We start from the raw sequence: 25,149 nt of genomic DNA, 5'->3' as shown, positions 1-25,149 counted from the left end.
TGAAAGGTGAGACAGAAACTCAGAGTTTAAAGTCAATCCTCAGCACAAGAACAAATGCAAGTCCAAAACCTTCTGCAGGGAGAGACAGAAAGGGGCATGGAGCAGTAACTTTTTCTGCCTGCTCTTCCAGTCCAGTTGGCTCCAGCAGAAGGTATTGTAAGTGAACATGTATTGAACTGCAAAAGCTTTTCACAGGGAATTGCATGTTACCCTCCGAGTGCCCACTCTGCAGAGAAATAGGTGGTTTTGCAACAAGTGAAACGGAGGCTCTTTTCGTCTCCTAGATTGGAAGCAACAGCCTTCGTGCTCTAGCACATCTTTTCTACAGAAGTTAGGATGATGAGAAAGAAGGAGAAGGTAGGAAAATAAGCAAGGAGTAAAACCATATTTTTCACATAGTAACATCATTCCAGAGGTTGTTCTTAGAAAAACGTAATTATCTGCTAGGACAACATTCTCAATAACAGTGAAATGTTATAATAACTTACATGGTAGTTCAATGATTCCCCCCTGTACTCTGCTCCTGTGGGTATTTTAGCAAAACTCTAGAGTATGCACTACAAATAAATAAATAAATGCTATTCTATTCCTCTGCTGTGCTTGTATGTAAAAGATCTGAGTTGTTCAGTAAAAAAAAGGGGTTTGGGATAAACCTGACTCATGACCAGGAGAATTCCTAATGTTGCACACTCAGTTAGTCAAAATTGTGGCAGGAGTAGGCATTTAGATGCCATTACAATGATTCCTTGTTGGGAGAGACCTCTCTGCTCAAGCAAGGGCACAAGACCCCTTTGCAGCCCAAAGGGAGGTGATTGCTGTGGCAAGGAGCAGAGTCACTGCACAGAGCTGCTGTCCTGGCTCTCTCCCCAGCACACGGGATACAGAAGCCCTCATCCCTCTGCAAGGCAAACAGCTCGCCTGGCAGCTGCAGGAATTGTGTTTCGTGGGAATTTAGAGCAAACGTATGCCTTCAGCCTTTAATAAATGACTGTGTGGCCTCAAGCAATGATGGATAAAAGAAAGGGAAAAAGCAAAAGCTCTCCCTGGCTAAGTCAGGAGACTTAGCCATACTAGAAGTTAATTACCATAACTGAAGTTTTATACCCACACTTCAAATATATAAATCAAACAAGTCAACATTTCTTCGTATTTTGCCTTCTCCATCCCTTCTCATCCCAACTGCTGCCTGGATGGTTCAGGCTTAGGTGGATGGGCAGCATGGTGAGTGGCAGTGGCTCAACAAGTCCTGGCACTTTGGTGTTCACTTTGGAGACTGTATTTCTTTTGGAAACCTTGATCATGCCCAAAACAAGTAGGCTTTTGGTTACACAGAAAGTTTGTAACTTATTTTTTGTTAATACTCCGTATGTTCTTTTTGCCTCTTTTCATAACAGTGAAACCATTATTACAACAGATGCAACTTTTAAATCAAAATGCTTTCCTTCCTCTCATAGTACAGTAATGAACCATGTGCACAGGAAGGCATGAAGGAAGTGAACAGTTCATCGGAGTTTAAGGCATGCAGGAACATTGCTGAAGAAACTTCACCAAGTCCATGACAGGGATCATGTTACCCAAACAAAAATCTTTGGCATTTTTATGCTGTATTTTACCACCTCCAACTGTGTAACAGACAAAAGGTCAGGAAGAGATAAAGGAAAACAGCTGGGGTGGAATAAAAAGCAAGAGTGCTCCATTGCACATGGTGATCATCAGCTGCTTCATAATAAACCATCATTCAAAATTGCTTTCTATTTGCTTCATCTTCGACTGTATCTTCCTGCAGCTACAGTTGAAAATGTAAGTGGTACTGTGTACACGGAACAAAATTCTTAAAATGTTGCTTTACCAAAGCTCAGAATAAGGCCACTGAGAGCCATCAGTAGATGACCTATTCCATGACATTTTTTAATTAAAGCTATCAGTTTTACTTTTTATTTATTTATTATTTTTCTAAAAGGCAATTAAGATGAAGAAGGTAACCAAAGGCTCCAAAGTACACCCAAAAATACAGTAGGAAAGTTTTGCAAAATGGAGCAATAAATAGGCAGGCCATAATTCTGGCAGTTTTGAGATAATAATCACTTTTGAAATCTCTATTGTGAAGACCAAAATAAACACATGCTCGGATACCCTGGCCACAATTAAATAATTAAACAGTATTCACACAGAGAGAAGAAGGTGGGGGAAGGAAGGGTCTGAACCCACCAGTGATCATTCCTGCTGTACTACTGCAATCTGAAACTATCTTACATTCCCAAATGGGTCACATCACTGTTAAAAAGAATGCTCAGGCCTCTTTTAGAATGCAACAGCTTTACTGAAATATGTTTTTACCATATGTTTTAATTAAAAATGTAGGCGTTTCATCCAAATAGGTTTTGAGGACTGTTACGTGGGTCAATTTATTAAATCAAAAGCAGCAGAAACAATGAACGCAACGTCCATAAGAAGAGAAATTACTTTTATCCAGCATGGTTGAAATTCCCTAAGCTTTTTAATATTTTTTTGGCTGAAATGTTTGCAAGAAACAAAAAATAAATAAACATTAGGCATTCAACACCATCTGAAATGTGGACTAAGAATGCAGTCAAGATTTAAAAACACAGCATAACAAAAAGACTACTCAAGAGTTGAAGAAAATGCCTTATGGAAAGGGAACATAAAGAGGTCAGTCATTCTCCTTTGCTTGTCTACCGGAAGACTGGGAGGTGATTTGAGTATTGTGAGTGCCTTCCTGGGGAGAAAATAGTGGTTTTTAAAGAGTTCCTTAATTGAGCAGAGAAAGGCGTAAAAGGGAACATGGGCCAGATATAATCAAGCTTAAAGTCAGGGATGTTTTTAGCAGAGATGCAATTAATTCTGAAACTAACAGAGAAAAACAGTGCATTTCCTATCACCTGACTTACTATCAACTGATGTTTTCTTACCAAGGTGGATTATTGGCAGAAATTATCAGATATTTTAGGGCTGGTTGTAAACAGAAATTCAGATTGAGAAAGCACTCAATGATTTAACAATTTCTTAGGAAAGCTGGTGTTGTGGCTCAGTGAATACAGATTTACATCCAAAGCATTTGAGCAAAAAGGCAAGGTACAACAGAAGCATCTGTGTGTGCAGGCATATATGTAAACATAAAAAATGTTCAGGTCTTCCTTCTGCATTATAAAGAAGCAAGTAACACCACAAACCTATGTTTTTTTCATTTCCCCTTGGGAGTAACTCAGATGTAGAATTTCAGGCCCTGAGTAATCCACAGCCCACAACTCCACCTCATATCGAAGCATTTCACTGTTTGAAGTCTTCCTGGTGCCACCTGGACCTCAGAGTGCCCGTCCCTGTGCCATGACCCAGTTCCAGACTGGTTCCCACTGAACAGATACCCAGGCTCTGCGTCAGGGTCTCTCCTGCAAGGATGTGTCAGAGCCAGCTTTACCCCAGCCCTTCACATTTGTCTGACCCAACTTTTAATAGATGAAAGGCACCGAGCCTGATAAGCAAGCCTGGTTTTAAAAGGTTCAGTGGGGCTGTTTCACAGAAGACAATGTACTCGTAGGCAGTGACACTAAAAGAGGGATTCTTTGAATTTTAAGTTTTGCCTCTGAACAATTTATTTTCTGAACAATTGATCCTGTGTCCCACATTTGGGTCTTTGGAGGATGAGAGGTATAAACTCCATTTAACACAATCAATAGCAATATTCCCCAACACCATGGAAGCACTATTGTATTTTGGACCATTATGGGGCGACACAATTGTCAAAATCTAGGCTTTGCTGCCTGTGATAGGGACTCCCTCAGCTGGAGGAAGGCAAATTACTTTCATGTGAGCAGGAAGAGAATAAAAGGAGAAATCACGCTTTGAAACATTCAACAGCCGATTCTTTACAGCCAGATGGAAAGGCTCTGAAAAATATCCCCTCCATTAGTTATTGGTGGTCTCAAAGGATGAGGTTTCACTTGAATGGAAAAATTATTAATTTTTATAGCATATACATTCCAGTAACAAATGGATAACTTGCCAAGAAAGGAATGTGGTATTCTACCTGAGTTGAGGCAATGTTTGTTCCATCGGTGACCTCCACAGTCATATTATACATTGACCTCTGCTCTGCATCCAGGGGCTTTGCAATGACAATAGTGCCCGCTCCCTTGTCCGCGTCGAAAGAACTATCGTAATTCCCTCCTAATTGTTGCACAAAAACACAATCAAATTAGCCATCTCTGGAGAACTTCCATTGCAAATATTCCTATAAGTGGGCATATCTGTTTCGTGTCATCCATCTTAACGGCCTGCCTTAGCATACACAGTACGTCTAGTGAGACTTCTTTGTTCATAACTCATTTATATTTCAAAGCACAGTTTGTATATTGAAAAGCAGATATCATTAAAATGCATTGCCAAAAAGAAAGAATAAAAATCTAGCAGTAGATTTAAGTAAAACATAGCTGAATCTATAAAAAGAATCAAATGGCTATAAGCCCCTAAGATGTGTGCCCTTGTGGTTTGAATAATGAACAAGAATAATTATCTTTTTGTATAAAAGTAATTTCAAGAAGGTTTTATTCTATAAATTTTATTTTCAGGAAATTCTCACTGATGCTTCTGGGTGCAAATACCATCATCTGCATTTTTAAAAACTACAATTATAATAAATTTTAAAAATGCAAATAGAGATTTGTTATGTTAATACCAAGGACAATGATAATTACTGGCAGCAAAGGTCAAATCCTGCTAGTCTTTTAGGAATTATTCAAATAGATCTGACAGGATACACATCCTAAATTCCCTTCAATAAAAAAAAACCCTCACAAAGCACTGTTCTAACATTAACATACCCTTTCCCTGTCACTCACTGAATGATGCAGCAGTGGGAAAACCCTGCTGAGTATTGAGAGGAAGAAAGAAAAGAAAAAGAAAAAAATCTATTAAAAAGTAAAAGAAAGCTATAAATAATATAATCTCAAATATAATTTGAGATTGAAGGGTTATAAGATTTGTCAGCCACAGCTACAGTTTATAAACTTGAACCACTCATTATTTTCAAAAGCAAAGCACACACTCCCTGCTGATAAGCTGTTTTCTTACTCACTCGTTTATAAAGTGTAATTTAGTATTAGCTGAGTCCAAAATTTTTGGAGGCTAGGGACAGGGAGAGGTGGGACACAACACTGCTGACAAACAAACTCTTAAGGTATATTCATCACACAGCAACTCAGTGCCACTAGCTACATTCTCTGACAACCCGGTTCTACAGAGAGGAAAAGCCCTTCAAACCCCACCGGTTATGAGACTCGTGTAACAGCTGCTCAAAGCTCTTGAGATAAGGTCCACAGGTAGAAAAATATCCATCCCACTGACTTAGCTCAGGTGCAATATATATAAAGAGAGATACATGTGAATGGCTGCTAGTTTCACAAAATGGCTCTCAAAATTTTAGGGCTGGGGACTGAGTAGAGAAGGGGAGAGTCCTCCGTGCTCTCCCATCTGCATGGTTTGCTGACCAGGAACTGACATTATTCTCAGAAGCAGTCATGCATTTAGTGAGAGAAGAAGGTTTTGGCATTTGAAGAAGTTGAAGATTAGGGGGAAACACAGCAAAATCACAGCCCCTGAATTCCTTAATGTGAAGGAACCCTCACTTCTACCTCTTGCACAGGCTATGGCAAAGAAAGGGTAAGATGGAAGAAGCACTGCTCTGTCCATTTTTGCCTTGAAAGACATTCAGGGATGAGTAGAAGAAAATGGGAAGAAGAATAAGAATGCAGTTGACTGCTGCAGAGGAAAGGCAGAATTGGTGATCTTCTGCCCACTGAAATGATCCAAATCCAGTAATTTCAGATGTGCCATCAGACTTCCACAAGTTGAATAGAGGTATGTACATATATATAGGTCTAAGCCTAATAGATGAAGTTGTGGTTTTCCAGGAAAGCACTGCCACTGGATCTGTTGTCATTTATGGTGAATAGAAACATTGCTTATTTCTTACCCTCATTCTGCAAGCTGTCCTTGATATTTAAGCAACAGCAAGGTATTTGAACATGGATTATATCTTCGATGCTCTTTTTTTTCTTTAAAAAAAAAGTTAGTATGGAAGAAAAATTAATGTTTTAAATTGAATTACTTGAGAAAAATTGCACCATGAAAACCTTCTTTGAAGAAAAGAGCTTGAGATTCATGCAAGGAAATCTCAGCTGAAATGAAACTAGCCTTGGGACAGTAGGCACTTTACAAAGAGAATGTTTCATACTGATAACCATGAAAACAAAGTGAAAGTCTATACTTTGAGATGCTTAATAACCATCTTAATGAACAATCAAAAATTATATGCTATCAACTGGCACACACTTCCAAAAAAACCTGCCTTTAAAACTTCCAAGAAGTAACATGGAAGGATCGGCAACAAATGTTTTAAATGACCTTCTGCTGGCTCAGAGCTGGGTTTTCAGGGCACCACATAGTCTACTGCAAATAGACCAACTTCTTCAAGACATTTCCATTAAGTGAAGTATATACTCTTCCCCTAAAATAAGAACTGAATCCATCATGTGAATTTTTTACACATTATTCACATCTTCCAAGTTGGTCTAGTGACAAACAAATTAATCTTGGTGCCAGCTACCCCAGCCTTCACCTGTAAGTAACCAGGAAATACAGTTCCTTCTACATTGAATCGTTTTCTATTAAACAAGGGAGAAATTGCATCAAACACTGAGGCAGAAATGGATCAGAGAACATCCTGCTGTGAGATTTGTTATTATAATCTATTTTGGAGTGAAGCCCTGAATTATTCATGATTCAGTCTTCTACATTTTAACAGACCATGGTCAGAAGAACCACCATGCAGATGGATGAACTTCTGGGAATACTGCCTGAGATATTGGATCCTGCCTCTCATCTGCAGTACTAGAGGCAGTCTGCAAATTGCTCCTCAGCCTTCATATACACTCAAAACAGGTCGTCGTATGATAAATGCTTTTGAAGCTGCACTAAACACTGAAGAATTAATGAATTACATATAAATGCTACAAAAGTTAAACATTAAGAGTCTTACAGATGTGTTAAGTCTATGCAAGGTCTACTATGAAGCACCCAGAGAAGCATCCACCACAATCATCTCTGAAAGATGGGTGCTGGAGTTGCACAAAGAGAGAGGTACCATTCTTGTGTAAAAACAAATGAATCTTTTCATTACTCTTGCAGCTAGGAACTCCACATGAAACCATTTCCTTCCTAAGGTGCCCCTGTAGAGGTTGGAGGGCTGAGGGCCTAGGAGGTAACAGCTGAGAAAGTGTCGGCTTCTGGGATACTGGAGGCTGTTTTTGAAAGCCTGATGCTGTGTCTGTACCAACCCTTTTGAAGTGAGCTTGTCTGCAGTGCCGCAAGATCCCACAGAGTCAGTTTTAACAATTTTACTATTGTCCATTTAACAGTTTCTTTGATCACAATCTTCGGCTAAGATGATGGCATTTTGTTCAGCTGCTCAGTTTTATTAATGTGCATTTTCATTACTTATTCCACTTTCCATCATTTGGCACATGCTTTCCTTTTCATTGTCTACTAAACCCTGCTTTCAGATACAAGATATGTAGAAGCTGTCTTTGCTAATGTGCTTGCAATTGCATTAGGAAAGAAATATCCCAAATTAAGATAATACATTGTGAATTCCTCAGGCACTTTGGGAAAATCAGTGACAAAGAAAGCAAGATGATTGAACTGACAATTTGGCTAGACAGGTTGTCCTGAGAAAGCATTTTAATACTGAATAGCCCCAGAGAGACGTGGATTGGCTGTTGTCTACGGTATCATTTCAGGCTAAAATGTAAAGCTGATACGTCTTCAATACAGATGAAAGACTTCCTTAAATAATCTGATTAGACTGAAGCACTCTGAGTAGGATTTCATGAAAAGTCCACATCTACTTTAAATGCCATCTTTGGATGAGAAGACTTACCAGGTTGGAATGATAAAAACTCATCCAGAAAGTACTTTTTCTCTCTAATTTATTGTTAAGATTCCCAAAGTGACCTAGCAAAGATACTTGTATCTACACTTTGGACTCCTGAAGTTAAGTGAGATGATTTCCACCCTTACTTTCTTGAGGTTGATCTTAATGCTTTTGCATAAGCCCTGGAAGCATTAAATTTTTAGAACTAGTAATTTTTTATGTCATCTAAAAGTGTGTTTTTAGTTTATATAGGATTTTCCAATTCCAGCTGTTATCAGGACAGCTCTAGAAACAGCCCCTGGTACAAAAGATCTTATTAGCTGGCTCTCACTACAACTTTCTAGAACAGCCCTGATTTTCAGTTTAACAGATGGTATAGCACAGTTAAGAAGGAGATCTCAGGAAACTGAACTGAGACACACCTGGGCCAAAGGACTCTAAATTGTGTTCTTGGAATCGAGTTGGTTACATTCTCTGGCTGAATCCAGAGCGTTACCTTCGTTCTTAGCTTATTTCTTGGCTTCATAGTCACCATGAACCATTTTCCTTCTGACAAAAGTCCCGTATGCTTTGGAAAGAATTAATTTTCCTTCTTACAAAAAAGATACCTAAAAAACCCTAAACCACTGAACCTTGCGAGGCTAACAAGAGAGGTGCAATGGACAGGCCAAGGACAACTTGAACTATCAAGAAGGATTTCTGGGGGTCAGCAGAAGAATTTGCCTAAGGCAAGGCACAATCCAGATCTTGCACTCCCACAGGATGTGGGCTCTGCATCTCTGTCCCCTTCTAATTTCAGTGTTGGGGTTTTTAATTTTCAAGCATATTCTTCTTATATTGCAATTTGATGCAAGCAGTTAATTTTTTTGGTAGAGCTTTTCCTAGATGTGGTTCCTTTTTGGTAAGATGCTGAGCCTCCCTATGTTCCTATCAGTTGCTGATACACAGTTTAAGATGGGATCATGCTGCTGGGAAAAAGCATTTTTTCCTCTGAGAAGAAAACATGTCAGCAAATCTGGAGGTTTTGTAGGCAAATGAGTCCCAGATGAAAATCTTTTCCCACATTTTCCAGTGGGATGATCAAAAAGGCTGGGACTGAATCCCATCTCAGAAGTATCTGATGACTGTAGAGAACCAGACTTGTTCAGTCTTAGATGGAAAGATGGATCACACAATTCTGGAGGACACATCCCCAGTTCAAACACTGGCAGGAGTCTTCCCTCACTGGTAGATAGCAAACAGCACACAGTGTTCCATGCTCAAACTTAACAGAGCCAGCATATATGGACATCCTCACACAGAGTCTCATTTGTCCATGCCATGACGGACAAATGGAAGAAAGAAAAACAGGAGATTATCTGAGTTAGAGAACAGTCCTCTAAACCACATTTTCTCAATGCAGAGAAGATTCTTAGTTGTCTTGTCCCAAAGAAAGCTGACAACAATGAACAATGATGATAAATTGGGCCTATTGCTACAATTCTCACATTGCTCAGAGAAGAAAATCAGAGCAAAATGCAGGAAACTAATTCACCCTGAAACTCAGAGGGGAGGCTAAAGTACCTCTAGGATTTTCAGAAAAAAGAAGCAAAGCCAAAATTTTCATTTATTTTGTTTTCAAAGAAGATTAAATAACTTAATGACTGTCTCAAGAAATAAAAATTCAATTACAGATTTTGTTAATCATAATAAATATTAGTAAAATAACATGCAAATATGAAAATATGTATTCTTTTATGTACTATATCATGCTAAGAAGAAAGTAATTCAGACTCCGAATTTTAGATAAAACTACTGTAAAGACAGTCAAAGCCTTGAGTTTGCTGCTAAAAAGCTGAAAGCAAGGGCATAAGAAGCAAAAAAGAAATCAGGAAGGTATTTTAGATAGTTCTCAGAGAAGATTATTCAAAGAAGGCTAGGGAGCTACATGTTTTTGACATTAATGAAAACTTGCAGCACTATGAATTAAATGTATAATTAACTAAAATTGATAGATAATAAAAAAGCCATTTAAGCGCTCTTGGTAAAAAGTTCTGATATGCTTTCAAAGCTTGGCTGCTCTTATAAAGGCACAGGCTGGGGGAGGAAGGAAAGATAGAGGGAGGACTGTTTGGAAAACCAGAGAGATGTTGTGCAACATGCTACTTAAGCAGAAACTAGCACCATGCAGCTTAGCTCCAGTGTTAAAGTAGTCATCCCACCATTCCCACCAGTTACAAAGGAAAAAACAGAAAGGACTCAATTTACCTGGTACAAATAAAGGTCTCTGACTTATCTTGGAGTTCCCATTGAAAATTAGTTTCTCATTAATGACTGAATAAATTTAATATCACTGATACAACTTACGTTTATGTGTTTCACATTGTGGGATCTGCATGAATTGGGAATGGCATTGAATGCAGTCTGAAAACAGAAACCAGGTATGACATCTCAACTGTTTCAAAGAAACAAACAATCATCCGAGGATCCTGTTCCTCCCTAGTCCACCAGTGGAAGATCACCTTCCTGCCTGTGAGGCATCTTCCTCGCTTGGAGCTGATCAACTCAAGAACTTAAACAGCTACTTGAAGTATGTATAATTTAGGTGCAAAGTTAGGCAGACAGAATACTTTATAGCCAAACTTTATCTGCTCTCCCTCTCTTTTTTTTTAGCTGGGAGAAAGTGCATGTTATGCATTGAAAAAGAGATCCTCCGGAATTCCAGTGCCCATTTAGTTTGAAAAGGTCATAAAGATAAAGGTCAAGCTGCAAACTCTATATTAAACCATGCCTCTACATAAGCCTTCAGGGGTTTTGTTGACATTACTGTGAACTATGCACAGAGGTACAGAATCACAAAATACCAGATGGAACAGGATCAGGTCTGGTTTTACAGCAGCACAGAAACCATCCCTTGCATCAGCAGTCCCATACAGCTTTCTCTATACGACAGTTAACTTCTACAAATACCCCCTGTGTCTTTCATTGGGCTTTTCCACACCAGACCTCAGTGTTGATGATATTTAGGAACAGTGAGAAGAAGTGGGGTTTGACACTGTCTAAAGGCAGCAACAGTGATCTAAATACACAGTGTTCTGTCTGTAAAACTCTCAGGATGGGTTTTGCTTTGCTCCTTGCATGCCAAGTGTCTGGAACAACAGGCTCTTCTGCATGCCCAGAATTGCTGGCTATTCCTGTTGCAGAAATGGGTGCTGTTGGGAGTGCTATTATTTGTAACAGCAGCAATATTTAATGAAAACATTCATATGGTAACAGAACCAAACTGGACGGTCAGGGTCACTGATTTCTCATTAAATCTAGGAAAGCTCTGTCTCAGTGACCCTCTGCAGTGATGCAGTATCTTGCAACGTCAGAAGCTACAGCCGAGAGGGAAATCATTAGAATTGTTTAAATCTTCTAAACCATTTGAACTAGTTTAGTCATAAAGGCCACATTAAATGACAAAGGCTAAAATTTCCTAATGTTCTCCCTATCATCTCTGTCTGGTGGGCAAAAATCAAATATCATTATAAGGTGTTGATTGATTGAAAGTGACTCTAATAAGGAAAAAGAACGTAGCAGAAGAGCAGGGGCTTCTCTGAGGGCAGAATTTTAATGAGAGTTGGTCAAGTTGCCATGGAAAGGACCAAAAGAAGTCCAGCAAAAGGTTCAAATAGGAAAAAAACCTGTCAATAACATCAAAAAAGATGGATTTGTCCTGGGAGGAAAGGGTCAGTGAGAACGGGAATGAAAATGTAAACATTAGCTAATAAACTGCACGTAGCATGCTGAAGCAACTGAGGAAATGGCAGGAAAACTGTAGGAAACATATGCTGTCCTCCCCCAGGGACTAGCAGGAACCCTAGAACATGATAGTAGCTTTGGGTTTAATTTTAATATGATTGGCACATCAGAAACCGTGCCACAAAGAGGAAATGTTGCTGCTTCTGTCTTTTATCTGCACAAATTGGCAATAAAAGGTGGATGAAAACAACTCTGACAGACCCTTTCTCCTGTGGTCCCTGTCCTTCCCGTCGGCTAAACCCATTTGCAAATAACTAGGCTGAAATGAGAGCCAGGCTCAATCCCTGTAAATAAAGACTGCTGATGAACACTTTTTGCTAAGTCCATGGCAAAGGCTTTTTGTTTCTCTAATCTTTCATATAGCATTTGCTTTAGAACCCTTCATTTAAAAATACTCCACTTTGTCCAGATGCACTGTTTTACATCCAAAGGTATGCAAACATTACGTACAAGCATCTGCAAATATTAAGAAGCACAATAATTTTGCAGGGGAAATTCTCACTTTTGAGATGTTAAATGAGTTATTTTAAATGACATTAACTGAATCAGCAGCAGAAGTGGGAAAGAAATGCTTAGGAACATTGACTCCCATTTCTTTACTGCAACCAAGCAAGACCCTTTGCTCCCTGTTGTTTTGGCAGCTAAAGGCATTTCCCTGTGATTTCAAGACTTCTACGGCTTCTCCTCCTTTTTACTAAGGATACTTTTCCCTCCCGATTTTTATAAGAAATTTTATGTAAGGCAATTTTGTGGTTGAAATCTCACATCAAAACACATTTCTCTGTTTCAGCTTGCATTCAAGACAAACTTTTGGTGGCTCCATTTGTAACCCATATGTTGAGGCATCCCATTCTGTTTCACAGTTAAATGGATGGCACTGGACTGTGAAAAGTTTGAATTAATTATTTGTGATAAACTGTGGAAAATCCGTGAATAAAATGATAATAATTGGACACAAATACGGTAAAAGCTGTCACAGAAAGAAATGCAGCACATCCATGTGTCGCATCGCATCCTGTCACAGGCACTTATGAAAGATGTAATATAAATTGTCTCAAAAAACTTGCAAAAATAAAAGGCAGCCTGGATAGTTGTATTTTAGCAAATGTGTTTGCACTAAGGGTACCTTCTGTTGAACAGTTCTGCCCACAAGCTGTCTGTAGAATATAGAACATCTCTCGAGCATGCTTGCCACCTTGAAGCAGGGCAGTCGGAAGCAGAAAAAAAAGAACAGAATGCAGAAAAAAAGGTGAAGAAAGAGAGAAATGAGGGACAGCAAGTCTAAGTACCATAAATACATTTAGAAATGAGATTAGCAAAGTATGACAATAGAATTTAAATGACAGACAACATTAAGATTGCAGTAAATAACATAGTATGAAAAAAAACCAATTCAGCCATACAGCGCTCTTTTTTAAGCTTAGCTAAGGAGTCATAACAAAAGCAGGAATATTATTACTACTATTATTGTTATCACTATATTAAAACAGCATTTTCATTTCATCATTAGGAAAATGGCTTTAATTGGGAGGGCAGGTGGGGAGACAGTTCACGGTTAGTTTTCTTGCTGTCAAAACCACACGTCCATATGCTTTGCTTCTGAGGCATCCTCCTTGCACCACTGGCTCCCAACTTACCCACGATATCGAACCAGAGAGGGATGTTCGAGGGCTGCACAGAGACCACCCCGACCATCTCGGTCACTTTGTCACTCTCCATGACGGTGAAGTTGTAAAAGGGTTCATCGAACGTCAGGGGCATGGGTGAGGGCGCAGGCTTTTTTATCCACTCAATGTGGAGACGTGCAGTTGAAGATTTTTGGGGCCGACCATTGTCCACTGCTTTTATCTGGCAGGCACAAAGGAAAGAGGGCTCAGGCTGAGCATCCCAGCTTGGCAGTTCAGACCTAATTCTATTGCAGTGTGATGACTGCTTGGAAAATGCCCTTTGGAATAGTGTATGTAAAATCCCATGAAAAAAGAGGAAGATAAGCACATATTTCTCAGTTCTCACTTCTTTTTTTTTTTTTTTTTTTTTTTGCACAGTGCTTTGACTTTTCCCTGAAAAAGCTGATTTTAAACTGAAATGTTTTGTTTAAGAAATACTGGTGGGAGGCCTCCTGCAGACGCAATTCAAACACTCCCCACACAGATCCTCCTCTCCAGAACCAGCTTCCCTCTCTGATTTCATCTTGCACCCAGCTCCCTCTTGCAGCAAAGCTGGAAGTTTTGTAAGGGCCCTGTGTGAGACCATGTATTTGCAAAACATGCTCACCCAGGGCATGTTTGACTGCTTTCAGGTGGCATGTGTGTTGCAGATAAGTATTCTTTATATTGCCTTCCTCTGGATCTTTAATTGAATTAAATAAATTTCAGGTAATTTCCCTCATTCTCCATAATAAATCAAATTTAAAATTTTGCCATATTTTCTTTTTTTTCTCCTGTCATGTTCATTAAGAGTTGCTTTGCTTGGTGCTAATTCTTTTTATTATAAAGTCCTCCAGAAAGATGGATAGACTTGATATTTGTGTGGCAAGCTTTATGGATTTAACATAGCAAAGACAAGATGAGCAGCAACAAACAGTGGGCTTAAGAAAAGGCTGAATGCAGGTTACAAAATGGGTGCTTTGGTGGATAACATCAATGTTAACCGAAGAGCTTTTCTTGTTTTTAAAAAAGGTAAAGTTTCTGGCTATACAGGACCACTGGTGTAAATATGCCGTTATATTACCTTTTAAAAACGGGAAATAATTTTTTTTCTGAAATATCATGCCCTATTTCTTCCTCTGGAAATGTGTTAAGTGGGTTTGATGCTAACACTCATCACCTTGCTCCATTCCAGGCAGGCAGGCCCTTTGTGAAAAGATGCTGAGGGTGTGATGAGCAGTTTCTAGGTAGAAAATCTTCAGTTGGTGCATTGTAAGAAGGCTCAGATCTCAGACATGACTTTGAGGTCTCTGGAGGGAAAAGTACTCACTCACTAGAAGGCTGCTCTACTCTGATTCCTAGGTATTTCTCAACATTTTGTTATTTATTAGTTTTCCAGCATTATGAAGGTAACCTGCTTCTGTAAGAGATATCACTTCCAGATGTCAGACCATGGACCTCTGTCATTTTTATTTCAACTCCTTAACTACAACTCGGCTTATTTCTGTAGATGAAGAGAACACATTCCAGTCTTATACGGCTTTATATCTGCCTAACCATATTTTAGTCTCCCTTTCTTTGACTTTCACTCTATGGTTAGAGTTCTGAAAAAAGAGTTTTGACTGAGATTTCTTTTAACTGAAATTGCTCCCACAACACAGAGTACACAATACTCCTCCTCTGTTAGGTGCAGCCACCTAACTGGGACAGTAGGTGCCCTCTGTAAGGGCAAACACTTGTGTCCACACAAGAAGTAAATACCCATTTGTAGCTGTATGTGCCCACGCCATCCAGATACAACTCTGGGAGCAGACAAATGCTTGGTCTTCATTTCTGCATATTCAAGGGAATGGCTTATGCTAACAATTTGCAGGCTGACTTAACACTCAGAGAATACATCATGACCTGCAAAAGCATGAATGACCTCTCAGAATCAATTTTTTGGCAGTAGTTCTATATGAACACTAGACTTCGTAATTTAGGTCTTACATAAAGGGCATACAGTAAACACAGTCATATATCCCTCTTTATACAGGAGGGCCTGTTTCTTAAAAAAAAAAAGTCAGTCAAATCATGGGTTTGTATGTCAGTGAAAGAGTGCTTACTGTTAAGATGTCATAACTCCCCGCTGTGAACTGCTTTCTGGAAGAAACCATCCCTGTTTTGGGATCAATGAAAAACTTCCCATCATCGTTCCCATCCACAATGCTGTATGAGATTTCTGCATTAGGGCCTTCATCTTTGTCAAAAGCAAAAGCTCTGTAGATTGGCTCCCCTCTTTTCTTACGGTCCCTCTCCGGCAGCTTGATCTGATAGACTTTCTCTGGAAACTGTGGTTTGTTATCATTCTCATCCAGAACCTGGATCACCACCCAAACGGAGGATTGCTTGGGAGATGTGCCCCCATCTGAGACGGTTACCTGAAAAACAGCAGTACAAGTTATTGTCAACAGCTACAGTGGGACTTCATGAATTGGAGAAAAACATAAAACAAAAGCAAACACCTTGCCCTCCCCGAAGCTAACCTGCTAACATGTATGTACATGACACATGATCACTACAGACATGCTTAGTGCTTAAATCAATTTGTCCACAACGGCAAACCCAGGAATCCAGAAGATTTTTTACTTCTGAGCTGAACATGGAATAAGGAAGCTGCAGGCTAGGAGGCTATTTCTCAAAACATAAAACCCTTTAATCTCAGATTCTGCAAGTTTATCTCAGATGAGAGAACTGGAATTAACCCATTAATCAGGATCCCTGCATTTTTTGCATACATATTTTAAAGTTTCTTCTATTGCGGAAAGAATTTGAAAGATGCATTTCTTCCTAAACCCTGAAAGAACCTCTGTCATTTTTCTCCCATTAATTATTTGGAATTTCTTAAACAACAAAAGGATTTCTGTCAGTTCTTTTCATTCATTACCCAAGATGTGACAGCTCATTAATTCCAAACCTGCTTTATAAGATTGTAAGGAGCACAGAGAGGCAGGTAACAAAAAATTTCTGCTGCATTGTGTAGAGTGCACTGTGCTGCCAGAAACACATAAGAAATAAAATCTTTGAGATGAAAGTTAATTAGTAATTTAGCTGCAACTTAAACAGAATTACTAATAATTTTCAATCTGAAACACTATGAAAATGAAATGATTCAAGATCAACAAGCCCTCAAGAGATTTAATAATAGGCTTTCAAAATGAAATCAATATGTTTCAAACTTCTCCCTCAATATTTCGATCACATTTTTAATGAGAAAGAAATAAGGCAGAAAGTTATTTCTGTTTGCATGAAAGAAGTTCAAATTTCATTTTCAGCTACATATGGTAACATGCCAAATCCCACAGTAGCAATTTCTGATGATAGTGAGCCAAGATATTACATACCCTTCCCTGCTCATACTGATCACTGCACATTGATTGGTTTGCTGGTAATTTCTTGAGGTTTTTATTTTCCTTAAAAGTTTCTGTGCTCCCTTGCAAACCCTATAGTCCTGATGTCCAATCCTTAGGCAAAGCAAAATTTTCTGGGAATAATACCCCTTGGCATTGTGCCATCCTTGTGTAAAGAAGTCTAAACTTAGGGTAACACCAGTTTAACACTGGCATCAGCAGAAAAAACATACTTTCCATGAGAAAGGTAAAAGACATTATCCCTTTCCTGTATTTAACCATATGTTTAAAAACTGATGCAGTGGAAGGAAGCAGACTGACAGCCTCAGAGACTGAAACAGCTCATTTACAGAAAAGTGAGTGGTATGGCAACATATAGTGGCAATGCAAATTCCCCAGAACAGCCGAGGACTCATTTGGAGAGCAGAGCCTGTCCTCCCAATAACATGTACCAGTCTCAGGCCTCTTTCTCTCAAGACTGGAGTAGAGTCTCCTAAGTGCTGGGTAGCTTTGGCAATCAGCAGTTGTTGGGATCACCACTCCTGTGATGGGGACAACTGTTTCGCAGAGTGCTGGATGGGGATCAGACCCGTTGTGCAAAGCCACTGTCCTGTGGTGACACAAACTGAACCCACTACAGCCACCAATGTGACATCTGCCAGTCACAAGCACAGGGGTGTGGGAAGAGGACCCACAACATTACCAGTGTGCTCAGCCGTCCAGTTCCCACTACCAACACTTTCCAAAACAGCATTTTTAATGCTGAAAGGCTGTACACAAGTCTGTGAACCTGCCTTTCCACTTGGTGAGAGCCACATCACCAGGGACCTCAGCCTCTCCACTTCACTTATGTTCCCCTCTATTTCCGTTCTACTCCATTGCAACTGGCCAAGCACTTGGCCAGACCACAGGTTAACAAAGGAAAACCTTTTTTGGGTTTCTCCAGAGATAAAATAATCAATGATGACAAGCAGTACAGGCTGTATTGCATAGAAACAATCAAGAGAAACACTAATCCAAACTCAAAAAATATCAACAAAATGCTTTCTTAGGGGGTAATGTTCTTGCATTAAAAAATATTATCAAGATTCTGGAAACTCTTCTTCTCTGAACAAATACAACTTGTTTGGTTTTTTTAAAAGACATTTTCTTCAACCCACTAGCAGCAATCTACAAAAAAGGTGTGTGCTTGAGATAGTTTACAACCAATGACAATAAAATCTATGAAAACTGCAGCAGTATAAACAGTCAAGCAATTATGATGAAAAACCCTACTAAGTCAAAGAACTGCTCAAGAAGTGAAGCATCCTCCTGTCTTACCAGTACAGTCTCACAGTTTGTGAGGTTGCTGCTGAAATCCTGACTAACATGGACTTGTGGCAGTAAATATTTGAATCCATTTACTTGTTTTTGTAAGCCCAAACCTGGGGGAAATCTATTCAATAACAGAAAAGCTGCACTGAAAATATTTGCTGCCAGCTAACAGAAAAGAGTAACAGCTATAACAGAAAATGACAGCTAATTAATAAAAATTAACAAAGAATGCCAGAAGTTAGTAAATTCTACTTGGGCTAAAACTTTACATCCCCGGAGAGGAAGATGCTAGGTACCAGCTAAGCCTTTTCCTCTGGGTGACACTCAGAACTTTGCAAAATTACAGGATGCAGCTCCACTCAAAAAGCACTGAGTGCCAGACACAGGAGCTGAAGTTCTCTCTTTGCAGGCATGTAAACTAATTAAGCCTCCCTCACACCAGTGATGTGATTATTTCCCTAACTGTAAATCTGCACCCTGGCTGACCCCTCGTCTGTGCTCTATCATCCTGACCCCAGCCTGGCTATTCAGGTTCCAGCCATAAACAAGGCAAAAGAGCTGCAAAAATTTCCTCTGCCCCTACAGAAAAAAAACCCCACTATGACAACACATTAAAACAAACCAACAAATTGCTGCCAATACAGAACTGTTCCCAGACAAAAACGGAGAGAACTGGAGAGGTCATTCAGCACATCACTCTGCAAATCCCATTTGCACCAGGACACAGTATCACACCAGCACTTAGGGGCCCCTCTAACCAAGGCAATTTCAATTCAAACAGTACCACAGCTCTTAGCAAAATCCTTGAACAGCTGGAAATTACAGTAAAAAGTAACCAAGGAGGGGAGGGAGGTTAGGATATTCATAGGACAAAGCTAATTTACAGCTGCTATCTCTGGAAATGCAAAAGGCAGATGTGCAAGGTACAGGAGAGCTTGTAGGAGAGAAGCTGTAATTTAGGACCAGTGAGGTTCTTTTGTTTAGAAACCTGCATATAGCATGGTAGGCAAAAGAAACAGAGAAGAAAGGTAATACAGATGAATGACATCTGTCATTTATCTGTCAGTCTGAGACAGACTGTCTCAATACATGCTTGTCAGGATGTGCCATTAAAAACCCAACAAGAGGTGACTCTCACAGTAATCAATGTGGGAAAAGGGTAAGGACAAAATCACGGCTTTCCCAGTAGAGATGAGGAATGGCTGCTTGGCCAGCATGTGCTTTCCTAAATGGTGAACACCTTCTCCTGTCTGTGTGATGAGTCTGGTGTCCGGATCCAACTGCTGCAGACAAGCTGCTGCTTGACCATGTGCAGCTGAGGTGGACCAGGCCAGCTACTGTCCGCTCTACTCCACTGGTTAGATAGTGCTGCTCATGCTGTGTCAGGACAGCCTAAACAGAGGATACAACCTCCCAAAGCAGGGATACAGCCATGAAAGCAGCTGAATTTGGACTCTGACTAATCAGACAAAGGACTGGCCTATTCAGCAAGGGTGGAAAGTCTTAAAAGGAATGTGATTACATATTTAATAGGGCCTGAATGCAACAGACAACAAAAATAATACGAACTATTATATTTTCACAGTGAAATCCTAAGCATCGCTGCTGTTTTCCCACAACCTACAGACAGTTCTACTACAATTTTCTCCATAAAATAAACATTTTCTGTCAGGAACCTGTATTTACCCATTGGCTTTAATGCTTATGAGTTTACCCAAATATGTCTGTCAATACACATATAGGTATTGGTTACCTGGGAATTTCTTTGCTGAAGTTAACAACAGTCACACCTCCCTTACAATGTTTCCTTCAGCTGGATGGACCAAATTCCCTATACTTCTATCAGTTATGTATTTTTTGAGAAAAATGCACTACACAATATCTCCTTCTGCAAAGTATGATGAATTCAGTGTAATAACAGAACTTCCTCTTCAAGTAAAATAAGTTTCCACTTCTTCTGCAGGATCTGCTTCATTAGGTTTGGTCTACAGACATTAACACTCCCTTTCCTACAGGACTGAGAGATATTCATGTTTATGTTCAAGTCCACAGAACAACTACAAAGAGATTCCCATAGCAGTGGACCTTCTCAGTGAAAATGAAGATTGACACTGACTATTAACGTAGAACAGTTGGAATGTTAGATGTGAGAATTTCTTCTTTTTGTGACCAAGGAGAAGGCATGGAGGAGACATCTACTGTGAAGGTATTGCGTGAAACACAGCATCCAGCCTAGCAGACCTCAGCGATGGTGACAAATGGAACTTTGCCGTGAGACAGTCACTCCTCCTATGAGTCGGACTGTGATACCTTTCTGAATGCAAATACAACTGTGAGGACCACCCTCCTGAATTAAGAGTCTCATTAACAAAAGCTCATGACTTCCAAGGTAATTATTAACTCAGCTGGAGGGAGTAGCTAACAGGGATGTTACTTCAACAAGTACAAGACAATTAGCAGGTGTTTAAGGTGAATCATCAAGATTTGAGAAGAACAAGTATCTTCTTCCATAACATTCTTTGGCAGGAGGAAGTACTCAGCCTACCCAATTTTTAAGTTATGAGAAGCTGCCACATTACTGTCATTAGCATAGCAAAAAGCTGAAGATGTCATAATTTCTTATTTTTTTAGTGTGATAACTGCTTAATGCAAAAATAAGTGAGCTGAGATGCTTGTGCCTCATCAAAGGAGCATGCATAACAAGGTTTTCAGGTAAAGTCTCTCCCATCCCCCAACAAGAAATGCTAATTTTGCTTCAGAAAACCTCAGAAAAGAGAATCTGCTTGAGTTACTGAAGACAGAAAAATGATCAAAGGGAGTGGGAGAGTTGAGGCATACCCCTGCTGTTAGTGACTAATGGGTTTGTTTCTTCTGCCAATGTGTAAAAGAGCTGCAATACCTATTGTAAGTCTCTGGAATTCAGCCCAAGTAGGAGAAGTGAAAGATTATAAAGGAGAACTCATCGAGGGATGAATAGAACCTTAAAGTCAAATGCAGTGAATTACTATCTCTGCCTACTTCAGAGAGAGACTAAATTCGTGGCTAAATTCTTACAAGGAAATATTTTTCTGAAATGCGTGCTGTTAGTGAACTACATGTCAGATTATTGCTACAAAGTGAAGGCAGTGTAGCTCAAAGATATATAGAATACAAGAGAAAAATAAATGTACAATGGGGTTTTTCTTTAGTTCAAAACAAATACTGAGTTAGCTGTAGCAAACCAGACACCTTCTCTTTCTAATCCTTTATCTAGCAACTGTGGGAAAGAAATGGGTAGTGTTTATTTCACATATTCTAATAGGATGTGGTGCTGTCCCAAAAGATCAATTACACTTCTTGTCCAAAAGAGTTCCAATCATATCAATATGATCCAGCTTTCCTTATTTGCTTTATGATGTGCTAATCTGAGAAATCTTGTTTTCAAATGTAAAAGAATTTAATACATCCACTCCAGCCAGGTATGAGAAATAAATAGTTGAGAGTACATTTTAAATAGAGATTATTACTGACATAAACACTCTAGGTGTTTGATTAGGAATGTCAATGGCTTCCAGCCACACTCAAGCTAGAAAACGATGCATAATGGTCTGTTGAACCATTTGAGAATTAACGATGACATCAGGTAATTTCAGCACTGTATTGCCAAAAGACAGGAAGAAAGGAAGGAAGGAAGGCTTTTTCATTTGGAGTTAAATGCTCCCTGTAGTATTTGCAAACCTAAATATTAGAAGAGTGTACTGAAGAAAGCCTTAGAGGCTTCAAATCTTAACTTTTGTCAGACTCAGAGTGCTGAGACCAGTAGATGGTAATCAAAGGACCCGGCAGAATGAAATATCAGAATGGGTGACTTAAAAATGTTACTACTACTTCTACTACATTTATCCTATGTCACACTTTATTCTACAAGTTTTTTGAAAACAGAAACTGTAAACAAGTCTCTGAAAAGAAACGAAAGACTTGTATTTCAGCTTTAATAGCAATAAAAGGAAGAATCTGCATAGCTCTTGATGGTGACTCTCTAAAAGAAAGAGAGCAATTTTCCACAGGCATTGCTTTTAAAGTTCATTACTGTTTAGAGATCCTGGTGATCTTTGTGCATCAGGCTTTCTTTACAGTGTTCTTCAGTCAATACATGCTAAGTGCGGAACCTACCATTTACTCCATCAGATTCCCAGGACAATAGAGCAGCCTGTCATGTGTTAAAGGAAACTCCTTCAGGCAATCTCAGAAAGCACCTTCCCCTTCCTCTGCCTGAGTAGAAAGAAAACTATAATCCTCAGGAATGTCAAGCTCATATAATTTGCTTTTGATGAAGTGTAGATTAAACTTGGTCCAGAAGTGACTCAAAGCCAGTCACTTTCCAGAAGTCCAGAAGCACCTCTTACTTCCACTGGTGGAGTTAAATACAGAAAAGCTTTTCCTCTATTGCCTAACTGTAGTATACAGTCACATAAGATCCAGAATTTTCCTTCCTCTGGTAAAGAAAAGCATTGCTCAACTAGGACTTTTTCAGACCTCCTAAGTGATAACAGCAGTTTGAAACTGCACGTATCATATCCCATGCTAGGAAGTTTGCAAAGTTTGCAACAAGAAGATTGGAAAATCTGAGATAATCACAGTAAGAACATCAACCTCAGTCTCCAAACAATTGTAAAGGTCTTCTGAGTACATTATGAGCTTCCTCTCTTTGCTCATGAGGCTACAGTAATGAGTCTTGCTAAATATATAATGAAGAAAAAATTGGAAAGCAGAAGGATACACTCCAAGCTGTCTCCTGATAATACCTGTCCAAGGACATTTACCCACCTTCAGACTGACACCTTACAAACAAGATAAAGTATGATATGCAATTGCTTAAAAATAATTTTTTTAGGCATATGAAACCTCTTGAGGAACAACCTATCACTAAACAGGAGTATAACTACCATCACAGCCCCTAAACGAGAAAGAAGATAAAAGCTGCTTATTGATCTTCACAGTAAACTTTGAAGAAGGTGTTTAGCTCCTGCTGACAGTGAAGATTACAATCTGAGAGTTTTGTGAACAGAAAATGAATAGTCAAATGTGAGAATATTTCACTTCAAGCAGATTTAAATAACATAAAGCTTGCAAATCAAGATATGCATGCAGTTTAATGTTAGTAGTACTCTCTTGTGTCAATTCTAATCTGATTCATACCTGAATTTCTACTTCAGCCGTTGGTAGATTCTGCTTTTCTTGTGATTAGAAACACCTGTGATTAAATATTGATAAGTTCCCCTCTATCAGATCTACCTTTACAGATAATGCCCTTCTGCAAAAATCTTATCTTAGCACTCAGGAAATACAGTAGCTCTGAGTTTTTGTGCTTCAAAAGAGGTGTGCATCAACTTCTAAGATCACCACACAGCTGTTTTCTCAAAGATTCAATAACTCTTCATTTTCTATCCACAAAAGTCACTTGATTCACATCTTCACTATAAGCAGGAACCAAACACCTTCTTCAGTTTCTCCAAAATGATGAAGATTGTTATACATCTCCAAACTTCCATTTTTGCATACTAGGCCAGCCAGTATGTGTAACCACGCAAGAAAAACATTCTGGCTATTAATAAAGACACAATATGTTATCCATGCTTCCAAGGTATTTTCCTAGTATTAATAATTCATGTTATGTTTTAACCATCAACAGACATGCCCTACTCAAAAAATATGTGCAGATTTAATGCCAGAATTTAATCAAGCTATATTACTAGTCACCATGGAGTTAATTAATCAACAGTATTTACTTTATATCCTTGTTTGGGTGTGCAGCTGTCTCACTTTGCAGCACAGGACACCAGATATCAAAACTGACAGGGAATTAACTCCCAACTCTTTTAGCAGAAACTCAAATGCAGAGCAGGTGTGTGGCAATAGCCCTCCATCTATCTGGCAGTAAGTCAGCAGCACTGCCTCATGCTAATGTGGCACAAGCTGTTGGAGGTCCTCTAAGAAAAGGTATAGTGTGAAAGGGCTTGCTCTGCACACCCTTAAAAATATTGTGGCAGGAGCTTCTGTTACAACAAAGCAATAACTTCAACTAAAACTTTCAAAGGAAATAATCATCTTGTGTCCTAAACTATAATATAAAAACCTACTTCTAAACAATTTTTGTCATGTTGATGGCCACTACCTTCTGATGTTGGATGAAACACCCTCAGGTGAGACTCTGCGATGGTCAATCTTAAAACAATATTGCTGTTACTGAGGAGGTAAAATGTTTATTTGGCCAGCAAGGAGATGAAAGATACACGCTGTAGTTCCTTAGATTTGTTTACTTTATAGGTACACTGCATCCAAATTCTATGCTGCTATATAAAGCAGAACCAGGGATTTTCACAAGAAAGATAACACTTTCTTTTTTTTTTTCCCCCAAGCACCACTTGGTTGTGCCAACAGGGGATGACACCACCTTGTCTCTGGCAGAAAGGCAGATTAAGATGCATCCAGCCCCGTCCCCAGCCCCTCCTCCAGCCATTTGTTCTTCCCCTGCTGCCCGTTTGCAGCCACCTCCACCTGCCAATAAACTGTTTGTGCATCTGTGCTACGAACAGGGCTAATGAAATAATCAGGGTTTAAAACGAACCGCTGAAAGAAAACAAAATCCCCCAAAAGGCAGATGGTCAGTGAGTGATGGCAATGACAGAGCAAAAGGAAGAGAGGCATGCCAGCTCCCCAACTCAGGCTGGGGCAAGTTTACTGAGATGTTTGGCCATTGAAGGAATGTGCATTGTGCAACTACAATTTTGGTGATGAATTCTGCAATTTCACTACAGATGGAAACTTAGTCTCCACTCCCATGCTGCCCCCCAATCTCCCCCAAAATTATCTTTGAACTCATCACTTACCAACAAGCCTTTGATCAATAGCAAAGCAGGCAAAGCCCGAACCATTAACATTAACGTAAAAGACTTTGTGTCCCATCAGTAACGCCGAAAACACCCAGTTTTCATCTTACACTGTTTTTCCACAATATGCAAGAAATGAGTGCCCTCCATCCACACACAGAGGTAAAACATTTCAAAGGCAGCTTTACAGCTGACAGGCT

At 39.4% G+C, this 25,149-nt stretch overlaps 1 protein-coding gene across 4 annotated transcripts in view; it reads right to left on the bottom strand.

Moving 5' to 3' along the window:
* The window catches only part of FAT3 (FAT atypical cadherin 3), a gene marked incomplete at both ends in the record, with an annotated part of 308,065 nt that overhangs the window by 89,060 nt on the left and 193,856 nt on the right, over positions 1 to 25,149 (bottom strand). For 2 of the 4 annotated variants that reach the window (XM_082279046.1, XM_082279048.1), the window contains 4 exons: positions 4,046 to 4,185; positions 12,858 to 12,926; positions 13,369 to 13,579; positions 15,483 to 15,797. In XM_082279046.1, the coding sequence (XP_082135172.1) occupies positions 4,046 to 4,185; positions 12,858 to 12,926; positions 13,369 to 13,579; positions 15,483 to 15,797 (735 nt within the window). The remainder of the gene's footprint in view (positions 1 to 4,045; positions 4,186 to 12,857; positions 12,927 to 13,368; positions 13,580 to 15,482; positions 15,798 to 25,149) is intronic. The other 2 variants (XM_082279047.1, XM_082279049.1) reach the window with 1 other exon arrangement.

The sequence above is a fragment of the Coloeus monedula genome, assembly GCF_965178545.1.
Source record: "Coloeus monedula genome assembly, chromosome: 3".
Taxonomy (NCBI): domain Eukaryota; kingdom Metazoa; phylum Chordata; class Aves; order Passeriformes; family Corvidae; genus Coloeus; species Coloeus monedula.
Note: the sequence above shows the minus strand (reverse complement) of the source record. Positions and strands in the feature narration are given on the sequence as shown.